Genomic DNA, 19794 nt, shown 5'->3' on the forward strand with positions numbered 1-19794 from the left:
TTAGTTTGAAACCATTTCCCCTTGTCCTGACACAACAAACCCTCCTAAAGAACCTGCCTCTTTCTTTCCTATAGCCCACTGTAGATTTTGAAAGTAGGGAAATTTGAGGACGAGAAGATGGCTTTTTCTTTCTGTTTAGAGGATGAAGAGAAGCAAGCAGCATATTCCTTGAATATGCTTGAATGCTTGAACTCACCCTCTGGCTTGGTCTACAGAAACCTGTTAGCTTTCCCATCATATTTCATCACACATTTGTTCACACCCAGAAAAAGCAGGACACCGCACCAACAGCATTACTGCAGCCTTTCCACAGACCTGAGACAGGACCTCCCTGCTTGAATACTTGGATCTTCCAGCTTGACCTGTTAATTTAATGCCTTCTCTCTCCTCCAAGCTTTGTCTCAAACTCTAAGTTAGAGAAAAGACTGTATGAGTAATGCCTTGAAAACCTGTAATTTCTTAGTTCAAACATTATTGCCAAAGCTTGAATGCTGTTAGTGCTCCAAAAGATAATCATGGAAACCATTGGAAAGACCAATATTAACACTTACCTAAAAACACAGAAGGTTCTATACTAAGTTCAGCTCTCCAGTTTTTTTCCCTCCTCCTCCCTACATTGAATCTGCTACGTTTGAGCTCTCATGCCCATGGGACTCAGCTACCCTCCAATTCCAGCTCAGGACAAAAGAATCTGCAGCCATGCTCCATGTCATTTCTCTTACCTAGTGTTTCCTAACTCTCTGAAAGCAAATTACTCAAATTAATTCTAAAATAATTAGCAGACATCTTCCTATGCTCATGCTGTTAAGCTGCAGGAGGATTTCTCAACAATATTGTCAGGAGTAATCAGAAGTGCAGTCTTGCAAGGGAATATACAGTGAAAGGCTCGGCCCTTTCCTGGCTGGAGAAACACACCCACAAGAAACCGTAAGTACTCTGTGGTTTCTTTGAGGTAGCACATCTATTAAAAAAAAATTATATATATGTAATTTCAACCATGAAATCTTCACTTTATCTTTAGGCCAGCCAACGTTCCCAACCTCTCGTCCCCAGGCACAGTGAGACTCTTCCAGGGATCACCATCACCTGGGGTCTCTCAGCCTGTGCTCCAAAGAGCAGATGTCTTTAATTGCTTTAAAGCTCAGAGCCACAGAGGTTGCCAGAGTTCTCACAGCCGTGCCCATACAAGCAGCAAGCACTGTGCTGCTGGGCCACTCTGCAGCTTTGGCTTAGAAGAAGTGTACAGCTCACCCACCCCTGAGATACGAGCATGGCCTAACACCACCATGTCAAGCCCTCCTCTCCTGAGCAACATGAGCTACTTCTCCAAATGAAAAGAACCTCATCTTTTGCACCCCGCAGGAGGCAGCAGATTTCTTTGCATCTCCTGCACTATTCTGATACAAGGACACCTCAAGCCCAGCGCAGGAACGTGGTGGCTGTGGTCGATATTCACACGCACGCAGCCGCCACCTGCAGCAGGTAATGCAAATGCAATCAGCAATATTGTTCTGCCACCAATCACGCAGGTCTCTGTGGCGCAATCGGTTAGCGCGTTCGGCTGTTAACCGAAAGGTTGGTGGTTCGAGCCCACCCAGGGACGGAAGCGGCTCCCTTTTAAAGCCCAACAGGAAAGTACTGAAAGTCCGAAAGACAAAAGCAGAACATCCCGCCCCCAGGGAGGAACAGCCCCAAGCAGCTGCACGCGCGGGGCCCTCACGGAGTTCAGCTCCTTACGGAGAAAAAAAAAACGATATGGGGAGGAAAAAAGCTGTGGCAGAAGTGCGTCAGCAGCACCGCGTACCGCCAAGGCCCAGGGCGTGTCCTGCTGTGTTAGGAGTGGTGCAGCAGGGGGCACAGAAGGTGATCCTTCCCCTCTGCTCAGCACTGAAGCGGCCCACAAGGAGCTTGTGAATGTATAGAGAGCACTGATGGGGAGAGAGCAAAGAGCCCGGTGCCCAGCGACAGGACAAGACGCTCTTGGCACAAGCCCGCGGTATTTATGCGCAGTGCAGGTGATGGGGCACCAGGAGAGGCTGCGGTCTCCTCCCTAGAGAACTTCAGAAGCCACCTGGATGCAGGCCAGGCCTCTGCTCTGGGTGTCCCCAGTGGAGCAGGGGTTGGACCAGCTGAACCGAGATCTGTGCCAGCCTCACAGAGGATACTCTTCAGAAGTTCTGAGTGAAACCACACCGAGGCAGACACCGTCTCTGTCTTCTGGCACTCCAAAGTGACCAGGAACCAGCTTTGTTCTCACACCAAGCTCAGGCACTGTCAATGTACGTAACTCACTCTTGCCTCCAAAATAAGTACAAAAAAGGCAATCTTGTTCTTCTGGATGAAACTGGGCTGCCGGCCGTGTCGTACCTACCCTGCATTACAGGAACTCGTTGTGTCTGAGGCTGAAGTGCAGAACATACACATATATTATTGTATATATTAAAATACATAAATGCCTTCAGAGCTTGGACTATTGCTAACTTTGTTCCCTGACCTCTGCCTTATAGATTTGCTCCTAGCCTTAGAAAGCAACAAGTAGCTCAAGCTTAAGTTAAAGACCAAGGTTCACGCTCTCACCAACATCACAACAGCTTCATCCTACCAGAAAGCCCAGCCTGACAGATGTTAAAACAGGGGAATCAAGAACTACTGAAAAGATCCAACTAGAAGACGTTTCCAGAACAAAGTAAATCCAGAGCTGATCATTCCACCAGAAAAGTTTCTAATGGCAACTAGACGCTTTTTTTTTTTTAAAACAGTTCTGTATTTTTGGAGCTTGTAAGATAAAGAACTAGAGCCCAAGAGTTCTGGAACATCACTAGGAATTTTGGATTATTTTTATGCATAGACGCTACAGAAACCAGCACTATGAGAACTTTAGTAGTTAATCCCCAGGACTATTGTAACTTAAAGGACCAGATGTTACTCTGGCACAAGCACAAGGTCAGAGCTTTTTACTCTTGCACTGACATCAGCCATGGAAGATAAGCACACAGTAGTTTGGAAACATGGCTTCGCAATCCTTTGCCTACATATAGCCCCTACATTTTTAATTAAGGTGCCACAGGTACTCACGAATGAATATGAGGAAATCTTAGAAAACTTGAGTTTTGATACAGTATTAATGGACCGCTTCTCCTTTTCCCCCCTTAAAAAGTCTTACACCGTTAGAAAATCACCATGAAAAGCATCCTGTACTTTGCCCTTGAAGGCTCAACTACCCCTATAAACCATGCAATGTTGTATCCGGTAACACAAGATAACCCTGCTATCTTGTGATAATATAATATGCTAATAATAATGCTACTTTAATAATAATAATAATGCTACTTTTAATAATCTAATAATAATGCTACTTTTGTATCTGATAATGCTGCTTCATCAAGGAGGCAGGAGACATTGTAAGATATTACAGGAGCTTTGAACAAGATAGCACAGGTGAAGTAGATGCAGTGCCCTGAGCACTTGACCAATCCTCCAGTAGCTAAACAACAATAACTTGTGGTGATCAAAACACAGCCTGGCCATGTGCTGCAAGTGTTTAAGAATAAAAAGTAAATCACAGCCAGTCCAGCCTCAAAACATTTTTAAACTATACAAAACTATTGGCCAAGATTAAATGAACTGTTGCAATTCACTATGCGTCTTCCAGGTAATTGACAGACAAGGAAAATAAAACAAAGCACACAGAGGAGTTGCCACTGCCATATGTAACGACATCAAGACCACCGCTGCTTCCTGAAGCACTGCCAAGGTCAGTGAGACAGTTGATGGCATTCAGGGATTTACTGAACTGACATTTTCATTTAACTTTGAACCAGCTGCTGATCTCATTATGGCAGTAGGAGAACAGGGAAAAGTGACTCTTTCCTTTGGATAAAAGCCCTTCTAGCAGAAATAGTAGATCAATAAAAAAAGAGCATCTTGAAACCTGCACCAAAAGCCTGTCCTATCATCTTCCCATACCATAACAGTAGTATTGTGAAGTGTAAATTTAAGATGATCTACCTGCTCTGCTATATTCTTCCAGGCTTCCAGAGCTTACAACCACTGCTAGCCATCAGTATTTAACTGATGCTTGATGTTTTCAACACTGAAAACAAAATAAATGAAACAAAACAAGGCTTAATTCTCTTCCACGATCCCAGTTACTTCATTGTGGTCCAGTATTTGCTTATAAAACTATCTGCCATTAAAGAGGACGTTCATAGAATCACCAATGTTGGAAAAGACCTCCAAGATCATCCAGTCCAACCATCCAGCTATCACCAATAGTTCCCACTCAATCATGTCCCTCAGTACAACATCTAAATGTTTCTTCAACACCTCCAGGGACAGCGGCCCCACCACCTGGGCAGCCCCTTCCAGCACCTGACCACTCTTCTGGAAAAGAAAGAGCTGTCATTACCCCATAAAAAATAAAATCAATTATCATCCCCTTTATCCCTCAGCTACCCATTAAGGTTCCACATGATTCTAAAAGCAATCAATTCTTAAATCAGTAAGACAGAAATCATGATACTTCCCACAGTAGCTTTAGACATGCTTGCATTACAGCCAGTGACAGTGGACTGGGAAAAGTGTTGGTACAACACAAACCTGCAAAGAGAAAACAATGAAAGTATGGAAAAATTTGAAAGATGGCAACCACAAAATTAAAAAAAAAAAGTTTGAAACAAAAGAAATAGAGGAAGAACACATGATGCTAAGTTTGCTCTAACATACTGGAAGCACAGGAAACCTCTCCTCCAGTGCACAGCTCCTTGAAAGAGCAGTGAGGGAGAAAGTGAGACTCAGAAAAAGCCATTCCCTAAGGACATACCTAAACATGCTTAGAAGAGGAAGAAGAAATCTACTTGCATATCGAATAGAGAACTCTTCAAAACAAACAAACAAAAAAAAAGACAGCTCTGTTTGAGCCTTACTAAGCAGGCTGCTCCAAAATACTACTCTCTCCCCTCACCCCCTCTCCAGTTTTCCAGGGAAAGAAGCAAATGACTTCATTCTTCTGCAGAACAATGCCACTATTCAGAGTCCCCCGCAGTTCCTCTCCCTTTGGGAAGAGAAGCTGTCAGATTAGGCAGAATCAGAATACAAGATGAATCCCGGTGCTGTGATAAAAGGATCTTTTTGACACAAACTAAAAATTAAGTCCTTTCGCGATATAAAGATGCACTCAAAACAGATGGAAAAATGGGTATGGAAGTACTACTGGCCTCTGCCTGCATTACAACATCTGCCCAACATTAGCGAAATCGTACCAAAATAAGTTATTCAGAGCTTTAATGCTTCTACAGGTCTCCACTGCTACTAACCTACACCAAACAAGAATCAGCAACCTCAACACTAACAGTAAGATGTGCTCAGCCCACATTCTGCATCATGAAACAGTAATACAAATCTAACACTTCAATATAATATGTATGTGTATTTAATAACAATTACATTTACATATTTAAATTATTCTACTACATCAACAATACTATAGATACAATATTTGGTAAAAACAACTAGGGTGGTTAAGTCTCCAAATTTTGATATTGTCTTCAAGCAAGTGTACAACAGAATAGAAAGCAGTTTCCATGTGAAGAAAAGTGTATTTTAACAGAAGCAGCCAAGATCTGCTGCAAAATACAGATCATGTACGCTGACATGTACACAAAACCTTGCAGTAAGAAAAGGCAGTCATTTGCTGTATTTACAAGAAGTTGCCCAAAGTTCAGTTACTGATTGCACTATAGTGATTATTAAAAAAATAAAAACACAGCATCCTTGTCTTGTCCTTCACAGATCAGAAATAATTTCTCTGTAAGAAATGACCTTGTTTAAATTGCATGTGCTAGAAAATATACAACTCTACAATAGAAAGAGGTTAGAAAAGTTGAATACTGTGGAAAAAAAATTTATTAGTCTATACAAGTCTTCTGAAACAAACCATTGGCTTTGATACAGTTAATTCAAGTGAATACTCATTGTAATAGTATTTTCCATACAGTAGCCCCAGAGCTTCCCATTTAGTGTCTGTGATAGGAAGTTATATTTCCAAACAGGTAGCCACACAAAGCAGACATAATACAGATCTTCACAGCCATAGTGAGCTACAGTTTGAGATAGTTATAAACATTTAAGAAAATGAGGCATCTGTACTGAAGAGTGGCAAACTGATCCACAATGAAAGAACAAAGATGTCGTTTAGACTCCTTGCCAAAAATGAAGACTTTCTATAGCAGGCCTAGAGTAGACTGCATCATAAAAACCTAGAGTGCAAGAGTACCACAAATTTAGTATATAAATATCACAGGATTAAAACTCCAGTTAAGCCATCAACTGAAGTGATGATTAAAAAGAAAAAAGGGCATCCCTCAGCTTTGCAAAGGAAGCTTTCACGGCATCTCTTCCAGAAGGTGCTGATATCAATTATGGCCTGTGCCAATTTGTATTTTTGACAGCTCAGCTGAAATAAAAATTCAGATTTACCTAAGAACTGTATAATCGTGTTGTTTTTAATATCAAAAAAGCATCTACTAGAAGAGATGAAATGTTACATTTATAGCTTACACTGTTTTCAAGGTCTGTGTACACTACGCAGTTCTGTAATTTCAGAGTACTTAAAAATGAGACAGAAAGCAGACAATGTAGTAATGTGCATGTGTTAGATGGATTTGTTTAGAATACTTACATGATGGATGTATATAATCATAAAACTTTTAGTGCATTTGTTCCTGCACATTACATATGCTACTTTATAAAAACCTGAAGATGGCAAATTGGGCATGCTTACCATAACATTCTCAAACTGGGAAAGCTGCAGAACATTTTTCCTACAAGTGTTCACTGCCATGATACAAAACAAGTATGTGCAAACTGCAAGGTCCCTAAAAATAGCATTTAATGGATTTATTTACAGAAAGATGTCACTATCTGTTTAAATATGCAAAGAATAAGCCTCCCAAAGTTTATAACATAGAACAATATCCACCACAAGCGCCTCCTCCATGTCCTTCTTCCTTGTTTGATAATTTTACACCTTTGTTTTGGCTCTCACTCTCCCACAGTCCAGGAGTCTGAATGATTTTTTCAACAAGTTCTTCAAAGGCACACTGTACACCATCACACGTTTTTGCACTTGCCTCTGGAAAAGTGACACAAGAAGTCCAATGTTAGCATAGCTGCCAATAACTTGTTCAGTGCTTCTTCTTTCAGAAGTCTTAACCTAACACCTAGATTTACAATGTGTTCTACAACATGTAGCAGCATCATAATTAGCAGTTATGCAGATGTTCGTTCCCACTAGTTGCTGCTTTATTAAGAGAACTTTTAGATTGAATGTCACTAGTATATATGGAGACTTACAGTTTACATTTATTTTTGCTGTGGAAAGCAGTTCAGTAAAAGAAAGACTGGAAAATTTTCTGCTGCCTGAACTGCAGCACTACTATCATTAGAAGCAAAGGACTCCATGCTGTAGGTTTGTGGACCAACACCCATGATAAAACTATTCTGTTAAAAACTGATCAGGGGTCTCATTTCTTCTGCACTGAGCAGAATTCTTGGTGATCTCATTCAGGAATACTTCTTTCATCAAAACCACAAAACACTGCTCACTGGGTGTATTATGAGAGCAAACAGAAACCATCTGCAACTATTCAGTTCCACTAAAGCTTGCCCTGTTCTTCTGTACAGTCACACAAACACATGTATACTAAGTTTTACGTTTCCTTTTATATTCCATGCACTTAACAGCTTGCACCTCAGTTTTGAGCTTCTTAAATTTTCACATCTGACTCTAACGCCAAAAACACTGCAAAGTGCCAAACAAAAACATGTTATTAGTTGCAGATGAGGAACATATCTACGTCACAGAGGAACACAGAGCACATCAGTGAACTGCTTTGCTACTTGAACCATCCTATAAAGTACTTCTTGCTGATTCTTATATGAAAGGATTAACAAACTTGGGCATAAAGAATCAATTCACTATACATTTTAAATTCAATTTTAAACCCATCTCACCCACAGCAAAATGAGACCAACATCTTTCCTCCGGTCAGGACAGTCACTATTCCATCCTACCCACCATTTACAAGTTAACTACACTCCCACTTCTTTTTACATTCCATTTCTACTGTGGGTTTGTCAAGTACCAGCTCTTTTGCTATACTGAAAGTTGTCTGTCAGTACCAGTTTCCCCTGATTCACCTTGCTTCTGTTTGTAACTCAGCAAGTAGGTCTGGACTAAGGGGGGAAAAAAAACAACTAACAATTGTAAGAAACCAGGCAGAACCTCAAAACAATAACAGTTTTTGTCAAAATACAGTCAATCTTGTATTCCACCCTTAATTCTTACAGAGCTCTCAAGTATACTCATTGACAGTTAAGCTAGACCACTAGACACAGAGACAGATTTATAGAAGATGGGTGTAACTTACCTTTGCACCTACTGCAGCTGAGAAACACAACTTATTTGTATAAAAATTCAGTCCTACAGAAGTGCAACTTTCATCATCTAACAAAAACTCAAGTAAAATCTCTGCAAGTATCTGTAACATACCTATGAACAACATGGAATGTTTTCTTGCAAATTTGAGACCTTCGTTTCTGTCAACTTCACGGTTTTCCTACAAGACAGCATTAATATGTATTATTAGCAAAATACACTAGCAGAACATTCAGTGCAGTTGAACCACGTTTACCTTATCAATCTTGTTTCCAACAAGCATTTTCACTATGTCATTCCTTGTGCAGTACGTTTCCAGTTCATTTAACCAGTTATCCAGCTTGACAAAAGTATCTCTTCTTGTAACATCATAAACTGAAAGATATAAATAATGTTATTTCACAATTATGTTATACAATAATGTTATTGTTTCCAAGAAAGACACCCTACAAGAGCAAAAGTTATGTTTTTTGAATTAGAAAAAAATCAAAGAAACCCCAAGGAATCCAATTTAGACTTCATTCACCAGCTCCAACCATTGATGATACAAATGCAGAACAACTCTAAGATTCAGTAATGTTTAGACATTCTGGTTTATAAGATAGAGACCATTATCTTCAAAGAATTCCATGTCTGCAAACCACAGATATAGGATACTTACATACATCACTACAGAAGATACACCTAGAGGATGTCATCACCTTCTGCACTGAGCATCTCACTTGTAAAGTGTTACTTACACTGCATTGCTATGGTGCTGACAGAATTGCAGAATCATCTAGGTTGGAAAATGAGCTTTGAGATCATTATGTCCAACCATTAATACGATCTCCTCAGTCTCACCACTAAGCTACACGCTGTAATGCCATGTCCACACATTTCAAGTACCTCCAGTGCTGGGAACTCCACAACTACCCTGGGCAGCCCACTCCAATGCTTTATCACCCTCTCTGTGAAGAAATCCTTCTTAATACCCAATCTAACCACCTCCCCTGGCATTATTTGAGAATGTTTCCTTGCATTCTATCTCTAAGACACCTGAGACAAACATCCTCCATGGTGCAATTTACATATGACTAACAAGGTCTCCCTTCTGCTTCCACCAGACCAAATAGCCACAATTTCTTCAGTCACTCCTCATTTTTAGCTAAGAAAGTAAACTGACAACTAATGCCCTTTTTATATAGCATTTTATTAGCATTCCTTTTTATGTAGCATTTATATGAGGTACAAGTAATAAGACTCACTAACAGTTACACTTCCTAGATCTAAATTTCAGGAGCCAGTGGTACCTATAATGACCATTTCAAGCTCTGAAAAATCTTTTTTCTTCATTCTCCCACCCCATATGTAAGTAAGTATTAACAGTTCATTTCACTCAAAACAACAGTTTCACTTGCAAGAACAGTCTGATTTCTAGAAAGTTGTTCAACAAAGAAATAGTAGAGAATTATTTTAAGAAGTCAGAGGGCTAATCTCAACAGAACTTCCTAACTCCCAAATAGTGCTTGCTTACTCTTAAGGCATTTAATACTAAGTAGTAAGTTCAGAGGCAACACCTAAGGAACTTCAGACATGTTTTGACAGTGTCTTCCTACATGGGGAACATAATGGAACTTGAAAAACAGTACCTACAAAACAAAACCTACCAGGAAATCTCATTGACAGGTTACTTCAAATTAAGCAGTTGGACTGGAGACAATAACTGTTTACTCAAGACTGTCTCCAATCAGAGGAAGCTTTAAAGAGCTCTAAGACATCCCTTTAAGAAGCAGCAGCTTTTAAACTCATGCACAATCCCTGTTTCTCAGACCTGTGAGACAGACTACACAGTAGCCAGACAAAACGCAAGATCTTTTAGTATAGGTGCTGTTCCACACAAAGGTACAAAAAAGCTTTCAAAATCAATTAGATAGCATAGAAAGGTTAGGTGAGTCAGTACTCTAATGCATGAGAAAACCATCAACTTATTCAAAATTGCACGCAAAGCTGTACTTACCAAGAATAACACCCTGTGCACCTCTGTAGTAACTGGGTGTTAGTGTTCTGAACCGCTCCTGACCTGCAGTATCCTAAAAAGCCATCCAAAAAGTTCTGTTACTCAGAATTTGAGCAGAATCTATTTTAGCTCTCAGGTATCCTACAGAATACACAATATAAGACTCAGAATAATATAGTATACGCAACAATCTGAATAACTGAATTTACATCTGCTTCTGTTGTTTCACTCACATTAACTTTGAGATTCTGCATAGTCTGTCCCAGGAAACACATTTAAACTGTCAAGTGCAGTGAATAACTGGATTAGAGAACGATTAGACTATTTCTGCTGTAGCATTTGTTCTACAGCTAGCAGGCAGCAGCCAGCCAGAAACACAGCTGTAACACTAAGATTTTATAGCAAGCATCAAAATCTGTGGTAGAGGTATGTTCCTCACTTCTAACATCTCAGTCCAAAGACCCAGGGTAAATGCAATTTAACATCCCATGACAGAGCTGAAAGAAGCCTGTATGTTTTAAAGCAAATTCAACTTTACATCGTCACATTTGAAGTGCCAACAGTTTAGCAAAGAGAACAAGAAAACCCCCACAGCTATTAAGAGTGCTCATTCCTTATCGAAGTTCAGAGTATAATTTAATCTATCTGAGCAGTAAACGTGCTGCAGACTTCACATATCAAAAATGTAAGTGACTTCAGGTATTAAAGCCCTCACGCCTCCAAATAACCGTCCTGTTAAACGTAAAATGATTCAATACAAGTTACACCTTACACAAGCCATCACCATTCCCAAAACAAAGCAATATATTAAGAACAAGACAAGACTTACCCATATTGCTAGTTTAGCTTTGTTTCCATCAACTGAAATAGTTTTCACCTTGAAGTCCACACCTGGAGAAGGAAAAAAAATGTTACTCCTTCAAATATATACTTCATGTGTTCTGGAAATTGAAAACAAGAAAAAAAAAAAAAAAAAAAATCAAACTCATAAAACAAGCAGCAGTAAGTTCTATTGGTTACTTCCACACTTTGTTCTTAACACTCTCAAGGCTTTATTGAAGGGTTTTTGTAAAAGCCCAATGACATTTTAGGTCATTGACTCAAATATTTTACAGAAATAAGGGAAAAAAATGCCAACATTAAAGTACACTTTCTATGACAAGCATTCAAGTTTTAATTCAAATGGATTAACTTTCAATTCATTACTCAAAGACATGTTCTTGAGCATATCACTGACCTTGAACAACATCCTTTCAAAATAAACAAGGAAGCAGTAGCAAGGCAGGGAAACAGAGCAAATAAGCTCATCTCTAACATTCTGACCAAGTCCCATCAGTGTGATCAGCCAGAGGTAGACTAGCACAGACAGGGACTGATCTAACACATGACCTCTATCCTGTGACAAACAATGTTAGATGACACTAATTGCTCTAACGAGCACATCAAATAAGCTCCAGGTTATCTGAACACGGAGTATGTCTCTTGTAAGGATTCCAGCAGCATTAGGGACTCAAGTACTGCACACAACAATGGAGACACAGACAGACATCATGGTAACACCTCTACTGTCGATATGAATAATCAACTTCTGCATCGGAGTTTTATTATTACTTTGTTTTTAATACATGGGAACTAAGAGCCTACCACTTCCCCAAGAAAAGCTACACACAACAACAGGAGGACAAAGTTAAAGACTACGGCAATACAAGTGAGGGAGAGGTCGGGTACAGTTATGTTTCATTTTGCTCCCCATCAGCCAGCAGCTCTGAAATGAAGTATAATAACGTCATTTTCCAGTGGCAAAGACTCTTAATCCCCAACTAAGCAGTAATATAAAGCTTTATGCCATGCACAAGTATGGCACATTATTCTACAGTTATGTTCACAGAAAAGAAGTGCCACCACTAGCTTTTCATCTTTTAAACACCAGTTCATAGAACTTAGTTCACAGCAGGCTGCTATGCTAGCAGGTTGCCACAACTTGGTCCTAAAGAACATCCTGTCCCAACAATTTTCCAGTGTTCAGCAGTAACTTTTACACTAATAGAATCTCCTCCTCCACAGCAATGCTGTATTTCTTTCCCTGAACTATGAAAATCACCATTGCTCAGCTAGAACATCTGACTGCTAATAGTACAGATTCACCCATCAATCTGATATTAAAATCCGTAACTGTAGGTGTTACGAGTCTATCAGATACTTCACATAAATCCAAAGCATGTCACAGCAGTTTCAAGAAGGACTCTTTTCCCCTTTAGAGCATCAACTGTGTTTCAAAGCCAGGTTATTGTGCTCCCATTAAGTGAACAGACCAAACGTCGTGTCTATTCTGCAATTTTCACTTAATGGAAAGTGCACATGCACCTTTAAGTTAGCCTTGCTGATAAGCTTAAAATCAAGAGGTAATGTTTAAAATTTGCACACGCAATTTGTATAAATTAAGACACTAAAATAGTGAATAAACTGCATGTGTTACAGGCTGATTACTAAGAGAAAAAAAGCACATTAAAATATATCTTTTTGAGTGATTAAGACACATCAAATGTTTTAAGACAAATATTTTTTTAAAAATAATATAAGAAAGCAAGTAGAAAACTTCAGGCCTCTAGAAAATTGTTTGTTAAAGAGAACAAACAGCGCATTTCTGTTCTGTAAGTGAATCAGTGAAATGCAGACACGTTCCTGTGACAAGTATCAGTTCTAAGCTTGCAAGATGAGTTGACATTTGTCACCCTGACAACAGAAAGCTGACAATGCTTTCCACCATACTCTAGGAGGCAGCCAAAACCAAGGGAGCACGGTCCTACCCTGTACTCCTGTGTGGAGGCACATACTGCCCGGGTGTCCAGCACTGCACACCAACAGACTACAGACTTACAGTCTGCAAGAAACAGTTCTGTCCTTTTCATGCTGCCGCTGCTCTTAGTCCACCATGGCATGCTGCATTTGTACCAAGTGCAAAGTCAGCTGGAGCACGTTATCTGTGTTAAAGGTAACTGAGAAGCCAGGCATCTGGGAGCTGCAGGACTCCAAGTGCAAGGAAGGTTACAAAGCTAAGAGATGTATGTAATTTCACTTATGAAATAAGGACTGCATTTCATGATTATCTAGAATCTCTCATACAGAGAGCAAGGAGACAGGCAAAAGCAGTGAGGACTACAGAAAATGGTGGAGCACAATCTGATCCATGAGATGAAGCTCTGCAACAAGTCTGCCTCAAAAGAACACAAAGAGGACAATGACCTGGTAAGAAGAACAGGACATGGTTAATCCTGCAGAAGCTACTGAAGCCAAAATACTTACCTGAATCAGTTTATACTCCTGCGAATATTGCAGGATTATTAGTAAATCCTAAATAATAAAAACCCTGCAAACAAATGGCTTGAAGTTTATATTGCGCCCAGCAGCTGTAGATTTGTGCAAGACACAAAGATCACTTTTCCTCGTGTCTCAACAGGAAAGAGACCAGCCTTGCTGCAGCCAACCTTAACCCAGTATTCTCTCTTCATTTTTTATTCTAAGTGAAAGCCAAAGACATCTCACCCAATTCAGCAGTCAGTAAGCAGATGACATTGAAAGATAACACTATCTGTAGTCGATCCACACATTTTGGAAATGTGTGGTGCTCTGCAGTCCCAGTAGAAAGTACTTCCAACCCCAAACTCAAAGTGAAACTGCGTTTGATCAACTCAGAAAAACATTCAAGTAAAGATTCACAAAATGTTTTGTCATCTCACCATCTTGCAAACCCCGGTATTTCGCATCCAGGATGTGTCCTGTAGCAGTAAAGAATTCCCTAAGAATTCACCCCCAAATACTTCATCTCTACAAACAAAGCCTGCTGCCTCTCAGTAACACATTTGTCAGAAAGTGGAGATGCTGCAGCTTAGCTGCTTTAAAGACAAAAAAAAAAAAAAAGACCAAAAAAAAACGCAAGTACAACCCAGATTCTGCTCCCTTTTCATTTAAATGGGGGAAAAAAATCCACAGTAATTTGCTATCCCACAAGTGCTCCACACAACATGCTGCAAAACCTTAACTGCTGTCGTACAGTGTGGCAAATCCCAAAGAAAAGGAATCACATCAGGATCTTTCAGCATCTATTCTAGATTTTTCCCCACTTTGCTCTGCCTTTATGAGGCTCTGTGGGCATCACTGTGCCCAGGCCTGGGGCACCCAGCACAACAGGGACATGGAAGGGGTACAGAAGGGGGCCATGAGGATGCTCAGAGCTAGAGGACTTCCCCTGCAAAGACAGGCTAGGGGAGCTGCTCTCATTCAGTCCAGAGAAGAAAAGACCTCTGGAAAGAGCTCACCACAGCCCTTCAACTAGAAGGGCTCTTGACAGAGATTGACGTTTTACGTGGTCTGACAGTGAGCTTGCAGTAATGCATGCCATGACTAACTTTTTTGTAATGCAGTTTCATTTACTCATGGAAATTTGTGCTTCTTATTACCCAGCAATCAAATGTCACAAACCACAATGCGTGATTTCAATATATTTAGCTCCAAACTGATTAGATACTGATTTGTGCATCACACAATTGAAAATGAAAACAGTGGCACAATGCTACCTGAACTTTTATTGTTTTTATTTAAAACGAGCAAAAACGTGCATCCTCAGAGCACAACCCAGCAATTATTTCCTCATGGCATACACTTGTCAAAGAAAACAGAAGCAGCTTAAATGACTGTTTTGTCCTTTCTGGGACAAATTAAAATTGTTCTTTTGGTGATGAAGCACTGTATTCAGGCTTGATGGCACATGAAAGCTATCATTTACAAATTCAATACCAACTCTGAAATGTTGTCGTTGCCCAGCTAGGCAGATATATGAAGTTGAGTTAGGGACACACTGAAAATATCTCCATCCAGAAGTGAATTTCAGTCTGTCGCGAAGTTTTAAAATCTTCAGAATAAAACCCCAACCCCTGCATTTCTGAAGAGGTCAGCATGCTGGTTTTAATTGGGCCAGCACACAGTACTGCACCTCTATGATCTGCTGGAAAAAAAACCACCCCTGACACCTTCTCAGGAAGTTATACAACACCTATAGGAAAGCCTCAGCAGTGCTCAGCAGCAACACGTACCTGTTTACTGCCTTTGCATATGATCATTCCCCAACATTAATATGCTTACAGCAGTGATTCCCACACAGCAGCCACACCCAGCAGAAGCCATACAGAGAAGTAATGCTATTTATTAAGCCTTTTCTTGCCTTGAATTTATTATCACTACATTTCTCAAAGCTCCACATGAAAAGTGCTCCTGTATTTTATTAACATTATTGAAGACTTCTTAAACAAACAGACAAAGCTGACCTAGATGCATTTTTTCCCCTAAATTTGGCTGCTCCTAATCAGAGTCCTCAACCAGAACTTTGTAGAGGAAGTACAAAACATCTTAGAATTGAAATGCATTCTACAGAGAAGTCACTTTTATTTTACATTACTTCAGTTATTAATGTGGCACAGATGGCCACCAAAGGAAGCACAATCAAACTCCTAAGAACATGATGCAACTCTCTACATAGGATATCTTGCATTCCTGCACCATCTTCCACAAACACAATTAATTTCCCTGTTGGTAGGCATCACATCAACACAGTCATGATCTCACTCCTTTGTTCCCCAACTCCAGTTTCATGGCTCTCTTCAATATTTTTCAATAGTATTAGCTGCCAAGGAACTGATTAGTAACTAGAAAAAACATAAGACACATTGTAATTTCTTCCCTGTACAGGAAAAACAGAAGCTACACAGTGCCTAGCACACTCCAGTACTATTCAAGTTGCAAAAGCTGACATTCTCTAATAGAGAGTCCGAAGTATTTTTAACACTCAAGCTACCCAAATATCGTATTACTCACGAGTTCTGGACTATCCAAACATCTTCACAGCTACTTTGCAAATAAATCAGAGGGAGACATAACGGTGTTTGTTACAACTCCATTTCAGCCTGAACTGCTAGAAAAGATTGGCAGATTGTTGTACTAGAGCTTCGCACTACCCACACACGACTTACAGCTTCACCAAGGATGACATTTACCATCTGTTTTCCCAGCCAAGGATACATTTTACCACAAAGGGGATGACTACTGCCCAGTACAGACAATACACTAATTACTACTACATGCTAAACTGTATGCACATCATTCTTTCCTCACAGAATAACAGACATGACTGAACTTCTCTACTGGTTTGGCAAGTCTAAACAAACTGCTATTTCATTCTGCAGTCGGTGTAAATTTTTTTCAGGTAGCATCAGCACATACTTACCGATTGTTGCTGCAAGTTCTGGGTCAAATGTGTCATCTGTGAATCGCAGCAGAAGGCTGATGGAAAAAAAACAAAGAATTAGTTATTGCAGCATATTCACTACTTGTCAAAAGCCTATAAATTACACATCTGAAAGTAATAGCAAGATTACATAGCTAAAGAAAAATACATCTCATTTTCCCATCCTTACCCTGCAATATAAAACAAAGAAGGAAACAAAATAATACAGTAGTCATGCTATGTCAGAAGAGCCCAGCCCTTTTCTATACAACCATTACAGAGTTCTTGAAGGAGTGCCACTCAAGCTGTCAGATTGGTTGCCTAACAGCCAAGTGATCTGCTTCTATTCCCCTTTTCCCAGGCCTCAGTATGACTGCAAGATTCTCTCAGTTTCACACTGTCTCACAGAGTATTTCCGTAAGCTTGGGAAGAAAATCCCAAGTCAGCTTTTGATGTAAGAAATAATTCCTGGAATTAGGCATGCAGCAGAATAAGGATTACACCCATTAGAAAAAGACACAGGCACTGAACAGCAGAAATAACTCCAAATCATTTTACAGTTTTGTATCATTTCTGTACACAACAGCTTTAACATATACAACATTTCTCCCTATCCACAGATGTTTGTTACCAATAAACCAGATGCAAGCAAAATTTACTCCCACATTATAGTAGTAGGGTTCTTCCTAGAAGTACCCATAAGCCACAGCACTTGTGCCAAATGTAAATATTTTGGCAAGACAAAGTTCCTTAGTATGCTATTTCTTTTTTTTAATCAGTAACCTTATTCATCTGTGGTGAGCAAATATCGCCATGTGGCAGACAGCTGCTGGCTATGACTGACAGCTTCTGTTCATTTCCAGGCTAGGGAAACAAAACAAAGCCTTGTTTACTTTTTGGGAGACGCTATTTAAGAGCAGCTATTTTAGTGACAACCAGAACTAATTCTCTAAAGAAGGCAAAATATGGAACCCTCATACTGCTACTGGAACAAAAACATCAGTTTGTAAGCCTGGAGAGCTAAACTCAGCCAATCCCTCATTTTGCCATTATTTCAAAGAGAGATGTCTTCTACAAAGCACAGCACTGCTGCAGGGTCCAGGTGTACAGCATTTGTTTGAGAAGTCAGGACTTCAACCACATGCTATGTCAAACTAACCCAAGTTCAGCATCAAATACATTCTAATCAAGAAACAGCCATTTCTTCTGTTTTGAAGAAATAAAGTTCTGAATGTTTGTTTATGCATTTGTGCGCACTGTGTGTCACATATCCACACACAAAAGGGTAGATTTCTTTTAGTTGAGAGAATCTCAAGTCATGTCTGTCACGAGAGGCCTACCACACCAGGCTGTTGATTCAGCAGCTAACTCGAAGGAGGGCTGACAGATTTATAATTAATAGGGTGTTGGTTGTTTTCTCCCATTAGCAACTTACGGGTTACTTAGGGCCATGCACACAAAAAAAGAAAATAGTAATAATCAACATAAGAAACGTGGTATGTTCCCAGATGGCCTACATTCATAAATCACTTATTTTATTAAGGTCTATGGCACTATCAAAAAAATAAGAAGAAAAAAAAGACAAAAGAAGGCAGCTTAAACAAAAGATGTGACAGCGCTGTGAAACACCAGCCCCAAGGACTTGGGAAAGCACAACAGTAGTCAGCGGCAGACCGACTTCGATATGTACTTTAGTGCCCCCATCCTCTCCCTCAGCACCGGGACGTGTGTGCGACTACACGAGCACACGTGAGGCTCGACCCCAAGGCAGGAGGAAGATGAGTAAGCACAGAACGATGACGACATAGGCTCAGAGGGCGCAGGGAGGCCCGAGTCCCCGAGTCAGGGTCCGCAGGGCTCGGCCGCGCCTCCTCTCGGCTCAGGCGGCCCCGCCACTCTCCCCCCGGGCGGAACACCAGAGAAGGAGGCCGGCAGACCGAGCGGGGCCGGCCCGCAGAGGCCAAGGAAGCTCCCCCCAACGCCGGGCAGGCCGCGCCCAGGCCGCGCCGAGGCGGAGGTGGGGGCGGAGTGTCCAACGCGGCGCCGGGGGCCCGGGCCGAGCGGAGCAGAGAGACCACCGGACACGGAGCCGCTCACCTGGACTTGCCGACGCCGCTCTCGCCGATAATGAGAATCTTCAGCGTGGTCAGCACGTCCTCGTCCATCCCGTCGGCGCGCCCGGCCCCGACCGACAGACGTTCCCCACTCGGGCTGCGGCCGCACCGCCTGCGCCTGCGCGCACAGCCGCCCCTTTGCGCTCACCCCTCGCAGGCCGCTCCGCGCGTGCGCCGAAGCCGTGCCAGCAGCGGGGAAGAGGAGGAAAACAGCCCCCTCCCTTCGGTTGGCGCGTGCGCAGAGCGGAGGGAGCCGAGCTGGCGCTCGCAGCGGGGTTGGAGCGAGGCGGAGGGAGGGGGCGTGTGTGCGGCTGGATGAGGGGTTCGACGCTCACCTGTGGGCGTTGCCCGGGCTGTGCTACTGGTGCTGGACAAGTCGTTGGGGATAGAGAGCTCTGAGTGTTGGTCTTCGGTTTCTGCTGTCGGAAATCGATGAAAAAAGAAATCGGATTGGGATTGCAGACGGGAAGGAGAAAGCTTGATCTGCAGGGTGACGGCCAGCTGCCTGTATCCGCACTGCTAGAACTGGGAACGCTGGTCAGCCGGTCACCAACACGTAGGACATTTAATTACCAGCCCTGTTCGTCCCCAAGGCTGGAGGCCAGGGGGTTAGTGGTGGGCGCCTCTGGGTGTGCCACCATGGCAATGGTTGGCCAGTGGTTATGCTCAGCCTTTTGTTTCCCATGTCCGACATCTGTATGCTTTGACAGTAACATTTTATTTCCAGGTAAATTTTTCTGAACGTGCTTCGTTATGAAAACAATGAAAGAGCAGAAAGGACTGGCCCCTGACAGTCCCTAGATGTGCTTGCACCGTGTGTTCCTCGACACTTTTAGAGAGTGAAAGCTGTGAGGTTCCTGAGGGAGCTTTTAGAAAGATAGCAAGGCTGCAGATAACATGCAAAAAAGCATACCCAGCAGAGCCCTGCCATAAAAACCCTGAACGTTTTTCTAACTTGATTGCAGTG

At 41.5% G+C, this 19794-nt stretch overlaps 1 protein-coding gene and 1 non-coding gene across 2 annotated transcripts; one reads left to right on the forward strand and one right to left on the reverse strand.

Moving 5' to 3' along the window:
- Nucleotides 1-1529: 1529 nt before the first annotated feature.
- Nucleotides 1530-1603, forward strand: TRNAN-GUU (transfer RNA asparagine (anticodon GUU)). The gene has a single exon. It is a non-coding gene; the product is annotated as a tRNA-Asn (tRNA).
- Nucleotides 1604-5408: 3805 nt separating this feature from the next.
- On the reverse strand, nt 5409-19016 carry RAB18 (RAB18, member RAS oncogene family). Its single transcript, XM_048951336.1, has 7 exons — nt 18811-19016; nt 16714-16769; nt 11266-11327; nt 10437-10509; nt 8694-8812; nt 8552-8618; nt 5409-7132 (listed from the first exon to the last, which is right to left on the reverse strand). Exons 1-7 carry the CDS (start codon nt 18876-18878, stop codon nt 6957-6959), a joined length of 621 nt encoding a protein of 206 aa, XP_048807293.1. The 5' UTR covers nt 18879-19016; the 3' UTR covers nt 5409-6956.
- Between the last annotated feature and the right edge of the window lie 778 nt (nt 19017-19794).

This window comes from Lagopus muta, chromosome 7 (assembly GCF_023343835.1).
Source record: "Lagopus muta isolate bLagMut1 chromosome 7, bLagMut1 primary, whole genome shotgun sequence".
Lineage (NCBI taxonomy): Eukaryota > Metazoa > Chordata > Aves > Galliformes > Phasianidae > Lagopus > Lagopus muta.

Excerpts from the sequence above, each read along its gene's own strand:
- RAB18 (XM_048951336.1), bottom strand. The coding sequence starts at position 18,878 with ATGGACGAGGACGTGCTGACCACGCTGAAGATTCTCATTATCGGCGAG. Across the intron at positions 11,328-16,713 it reads AGAACTTGCAGCAACAATCG|GTGTGGACTTCAAGGTGAAA; the intron begins GTAAGTATGTGC and ends TTCCTTCTCCAG. Across the intron at positions 8,619-8,693 it reads TTGGAAACAAGATTGATAAG|GAAAACCGTGAAGTTGACAG; the intron begins GTAAACGTGGTT and ends GCTGTCTTGTAG.